General features: G+C 50.6%; 1 protein-coding gene across 1 annotated transcript; it reads right to left on the bottom strand.

The window, feature by feature from the left end:
- Positions 1 to 1,517: 1,517 nt before the first annotated feature.
- On the bottom strand, positions 1,518 to 3,328 carry LOC129694283 (muscarinic acetylcholine receptor M2-like). Its single transcript, XM_055630994.1, has one exon. It carries the CDS (start codon positions 3,289 to 3,291, stop codon positions 1,861 to 1,863), a length of 1,431 nt encoding a protein of 476 aa, XP_055486969.1. The 5' UTR covers positions 3,292 to 3,328; the 3' UTR covers positions 1,518 to 1,860.
- Between the last annotated feature and the right edge of the window lie 2,463 nt (positions 3,329 to 5,791).

The raw sequence follows: 5,791 nt of genomic DNA, 5'->3' as shown, positions 1-5,791 counted from the left end.
CAACTGCAGTAGAATCTCCCTGCTCTTATACTCAAATCCTTTTGTTATGAATGCTAACATACCATTCGCTTTCTTCACTTCCTGCTGCACCTGCATGCTTTTGCCACCAAAGTGGATAACCTCACGTTTATCCACATTATACTCCATCTGCCATACATTTGCCCACTCACCCAACCTATCCAAGACACCTTGCAGCCTCCTAGCATCCTCCTCCCAGCTAACACTGCCCCCCAGCTTCGTGTCATCCGCAAACTTGGAGATGTTGCATTCAATTCCCTCATCCAGATCATTAATATATATTGCAAATAGCTGGGGTCCCAGCGCTGAGCCTTGCGGTACCCCACTAGTCACTGCCTGCCATTGTGAAAGGACCCGTTTACTCCGACTCTTTTCTTCCTGTCTGCCAGCCAGTTCTCGATCCACATCAATACTGAACCCCCAATACCGTGTGCTTTAAGATTGCATACTAATATGTGGGACCTTGACGAAAGCCGTCTGAAAGTCCAGATATAACACATCCACTGGTTCTCCCTTATCCACTCTACTGGTTACATCCTCGAAATTCAAGATGAGAGAGAAGGAGTACGAGAGAGAGGGGAGAAAAAGAGAGGAGAGAGACAGAGAGGAGAGAGACAGAGGGGAGAGAGACAGAGGGGAGAGAGAGAGAGAAAGAGAGAGGGGGGGAGGGAGAGAGAGAGATAGGGGAGAGAGAGAGATAGGGGAGAGAGAGGGGGGGAGAGAGAGAGAGACATGAGGGACAGGGAGAGGGGGAGGAGATGAGAGGGGAGAGAGAGAGGGTGGTAAGAGGGGGAGAGAGAGGGGAGGGGGGAGAGAGAGAGGGGGAGTGCAGCGGGACAGCAGGTCACGGGCGGGCGAGCGAGGCACGGAGCGTACCGAGGAGCAAAGGTCCTATTGCGCGGCGGGGACCCGGGGTCATTCGTGCCTACGGGTGCTGTCTGTACGGAGTTTGTACCTTCTCCGTGTGAGCGCGTGGGTTTTCTCTGAGTGCTCCAGTTTCCCCCCATACTCCAAAAATTGTAGGTTAATGGGCTTCGGTAAAATTGTAAATTGTAAATTGTCCATAGCGTGTGTAGGATGGTGCTAGTAAACGGGGTGATCACTGGTCGGCGCGGACTCTGTGGGCCGAAGGGCCTGTTTCCGCGCTGTACTTCCAAAGTCCAAAGACTAATGTAATACTGCCCCACTCCCGCTCTCTTCCATGTACCTCCCCACCCCACCCCTGCTCATTTCTGTCTCTACTCCACCCCTCTTCTCTCCTCCCCCCTCCCCCCTCCCTTTGCACTCACATCACTCTCTCCGGCTTTACATTTCACCCCTCCTCTCCGTATGTGACACCCATTTCACCTCCCGCCTTTGTCACCTCCCGCATCTGCCAGCCAAACCAGTCCTCACCTGTATCCAGCTATAACTTGCCAGGCTTTGTCCTGCCCCCCACCTCTCTCTTCCAGCCCCCATTACAAACAATCGCAAAGAAAACATCATCTGTCCATTCTCTCCACAGATGCTGCCTGGCCCGCTGAGTTCCTCCAACATTTTTGTCTACCTTCGATTTTCCAGCATCTGCAGTTCGTTCTTAAACGCTGAGTTCCTCCAGCACCTTGTGTTTTGCTGAAGATTCCAGCACCTACAGTTCCTCGTGTCTCTAATAACCAACACACTCTTCATTTACAACAGACGTTAAACATTCATCGGACATAGTTCAAATGTGCTTTCATCGTATTATGTATAATGTCTACATGAAATATACTCTGGCATGTTGCACTACATACATTTACAGAGAGACATTAGGAAAGTCAGCTTCGATGGGTATAACATGTTCATTGCTTTGATTGTATTTCTCTATCTTGTGGCGCCAATGTTTTTGTACTGACACAAGAGGAGGTGTTTGAAGGTTTTCTTGAAGGTGGCATTACAGAGAGCATAGCAGGCGGGGTTGATGGTGCTGTTGATGTAGCAGAGCCAGTAGCCGATGGTCCACACCGTGTTGGGGACGCAGATGGAGCAGAAGGTGTTGATGAGGACCATGACATTGTACGGGGTCCAGGTGATGATGAAGGCCAGCAGAATGGCCAGGATGGTCTTGGTCACCTTCCTCTCCCGCGACACCGCGCCTTTCTTCTTCTTCTTGGCCGGCGTCTTGGTCACCGTGACGATCTTGCGGGCCGCCGCCAGTTCCCTCTCCCTGCCGTTGCTCCAGTCGCTGTTGGCCGCCGCTGTCTCCACCGCCGACTCGGTGCAGTGCTCGCTACTCTCAGTCTTGATGCAGGAGAACTTGGAGCCGTCCACCCTGAAGCGGCCGGAGGAAGCGGGTGGAGGCACGGACGTGACCCTGGTGCCCTCGTCCACCGCCGCCTCCTCCTTCTGGGTGGAAGGGGCGACGCTGACCGAGGTGGAGTCATTGGATATCTCCTTCTCTCCCCCCTGACCACAGTTCTCCATCACCGTTTCCCCGACGGCCTTCCCGTTTTGTACTTTGACCTGCGGCAACCCGCCGAGGGGGCTGGGGGCGTTGTTGTTGTTGTTGGGTTTGGTGAGCTTGCCACGGGCCAGGCTGGGGGAGGCGGCGGCGCCTTTGTTCACCTCCGGCTCTCTCTCATCCTTCTGTATCCGGCTTTTACTGGCTCGGGAGATGTGTACGTACAGGATGGCCATGATGATGACGGGCAGGTAGAAGGCGGCGATGGCCGTGCCGAAAGTCACCACGGGGTTGGACAAGAACTGGACGTGGCACTCGCCCTGAGGGACGTTGCGCTCACCCACGATGAACTGCCAGAAGAGAATGGCCGGTGCCCAGAGGATGAAGGAGAGCACCCAGGCCGCCGCGATCATCATGCCAGCCATCTTGTTGGTCCTCTTCACCGGGTAGCTGAGAGGTTTGGTCACGCAGAAGTAGCGGTCAAAGCTGATGACGAGAAGGTGCATGACCGAGGCATTACTGACAACGTAATCTAGTGCCAGCCACAAGTCGCACACCACCGGTCCCATGGGCCAGGAACCCATGACAATGTAAATGGTGTAGAGATTCATGGAGAAGATCCCAATGATCAAATCAGCGCAGGCCAGGCTGAAAATAAAATAGTTGTTGATGGTTTGCAGGTGTCGGTTCACCTTGATGGAGACCATCACCAGAATGTTTCCGATGATGGTCACCAGGCTCAGCGAGCCAGCCACGATCACGATGAAGACCACCTCAACCGTTTCGTAGAGGCTCCCTGCATCACTGTCCGTGAAGTTGCCGACAGATCCGTTTGGCCCGGTTGTGTTGGCCATCTTTTCCCTCTCACGACCAGTTAGCGCCCGCACTGCTTAAAGTACAGAAAATAGACGAGGAAGAAAACAAATGACAATCACCAAACAAGCTTTAAAATATCTCTAATTGAAGTCTCGCCAGCAGGAACACCCAAGGCCATCTTAAACCTGAAGATCAAAGCCGGGCGATTCAGTTTTAATCAGGATTTACAGAAGTCTTTACATCTAATTATGGTGTACAATTTTGGTCGCCCAATTATAGGAAGGATGTCAACAAAATAGAGAGAGCACAGAGGAGATTTACTAGAATGTTGCCTGCGTTTCAACAACTAAGTTACAGAGATAGGTTGAATAAGTTAGGTCTTTATTCTCTGGAGCACAGAAGGTTAAGCGGGGACTTGATAGAGGTCTTTAAAATGACGAGAGGGATAGACAGAGTTGATGTGGACAAGCTTTTCCCTTTGAGAATAGGGAAGATTCAAACAAGAGGACATGACTTCAGAATTAAGGGACAGAAGTTTAGGGGTAACATGAGGGGGGACTTCTTTACTCAGAGAGTGGTAGCGGTGTGGAATGAGCTTCCAGTGGAAGTGACGGAGGCAGGTTCGTTGGTATCATTTAAAAATAAATTGGATAGGCATATGGATGAGAAGGGAATGGAGGGTTATGGTATGAGTGCAGACAGGTGGGCCTAAGGGGAAAAAAGCTGTTCGGCACGGACTTGTAGGGCCGAAATGGCCTGTTTCCGGGCTGTAATTGTTATATGGTTATATGGTTAATTATGAATTATTGGTAAGTTACCTGTGCCTGATTGGATGTGGATGTTAATGGCTGACATGATAAACGTGGTTTCATTTTATTGATCCAGCATCGTATTCACCTTTTGTGCATTTAAAATAGAAACAGAGAACCATAGAAAATAGGTACAGGAGTAGGCCATTCGACCCTTCGAGCCTGCACCGCCATTCAATATGATCATAGTTGATCATCCAACTCAGTATCATGCCTTCTCTCCATACCCCCTCATCCCTTTAGCCACAAGGGCCACATCTAACTCCCTCTTAAATATAGCAAATGAACTGGCCTCAACTACCTTCTGTGGCAGAGAATTCGACAGATTCACCACTCTCTGTGTGAAAAATGTTTTTTTCTCATCTCCGTCCTAAAAGACTTCCCCCTTATCCTTAAACTGTGACCTCTTGTTCTGGACTTCCCCAACATCGGGAACAATCTTCCTGTATCTAGTTGCAGTGGTAGAGGTGCTGCTGCACATCCAGGGTGCTTTCATAAAATCATGGAGTGATACAGCATGGAAACAGTCCCTTCGGCCCAACTTGCCCACATCGGCCAACATGTCCCAGCTACACTAGTCCCACCTGCCCGCGTTTGCGGGCAGGTGGGGCTAGTGTAGCTGGGACATGTTGGCCGATGTGGGTAAGTACCTGTCTAACTGTTTCTTGAAAGTTCCGATAGTCCCAGCCTCAACTACCTCCTCTGACAGCTTGTTCCATACACCCACCATCCTCAGTGTGAAAAAGTTGTACCTCAGATTCCGACTAAATCTTTTCCCCTTCACGTTAAACCTTGAACCTATGTCCTGTGTCCTGTTTTGTTAACTGTTTCTCCAGCGTCTGTCTGACTTTGCTGGGAATTAAAGAACATGAATCCCTGAGAAAACTTCCGTTTGGATACGCGAGGATGCTCGAAGGAGCTGGCACCGAGTCTTGCTTCAGCATTTCATATCAGATCTCCAATGCCTTTATTAGCAGCATGAGGCCGCTGTCATCGGCCGCAAATAATGAACCCCTCTGCTGTACAATTAGCACCCAATTGCTTCTTCACTCCAGTAAATCTATTGACACTTCAGTCCCGACATCACACACTCCGTGTTTATTGATGCTGAACGCACACAGCATTGCCTCTCTTCCCATTATCGCCAGGAGTAGATTTAGATGTTTACTCGATGTTTACCCCGCCACTGCACACAACCCTTCATCCTCTGTGCAACAAAAAGTTCGCAAAATAAAGAATATAAGGAAATAACTGTCTTTAAGAAGACCTTGATGCTGACAGTGTGATGGGAGGGTTTAAACACTGGCGGGTCACAGGCAGGTTAAGGGTGGCACGGTGGCGCAGAGCTACAGCGAATGCAGCGCCGGAGACCCGGGTTCGATCCCGACTACGGGCGCTGTCTGCACGGAGTTTGCCCGTTCTCCCCGTGACCTGCGTACGTTTACTCCGAGATTTTCGGTTTCCTCCCACACTCCAAAGCCGCACAGGTTTGTAGGTTAATTGGCTTGTTATGAATGTAAATTGTCCCTAGTGTGTGTAGGATAATGTCAGTTTGCGGGGATCGCTGGTCGTCGCAGACCCAGTGGGCCGAATATCTTGTTTCCGCACTGTATCTCTAAAGTAAATAACTAAAACATGTCAGGAACAGCTTGACATCCGCCTCCACCACCACAACCCCTGGCAGCGGGTTCCAGGCACACGCCCTCTGTGTAAAAATCCTGCCCCGCAC

The sequence above is a fragment of the Leucoraja erinacea genome, unplaced genomic scaffold (assembly GCF_028641065.1).
Source record: "Leucoraja erinacea ecotype New England unplaced genomic scaffold, Leri_hhj_1 Leri_603S, whole genome shotgun sequence".
Taxonomy (NCBI): Eukaryota; Metazoa; Chordata; class Chondrichthyes; order Rajiformes; family Rajidae; genus Leucoraja; species Leucoraja erinaceus.
This window is presented reverse-complemented; position numbering and strand designations above follow the sequence as displayed.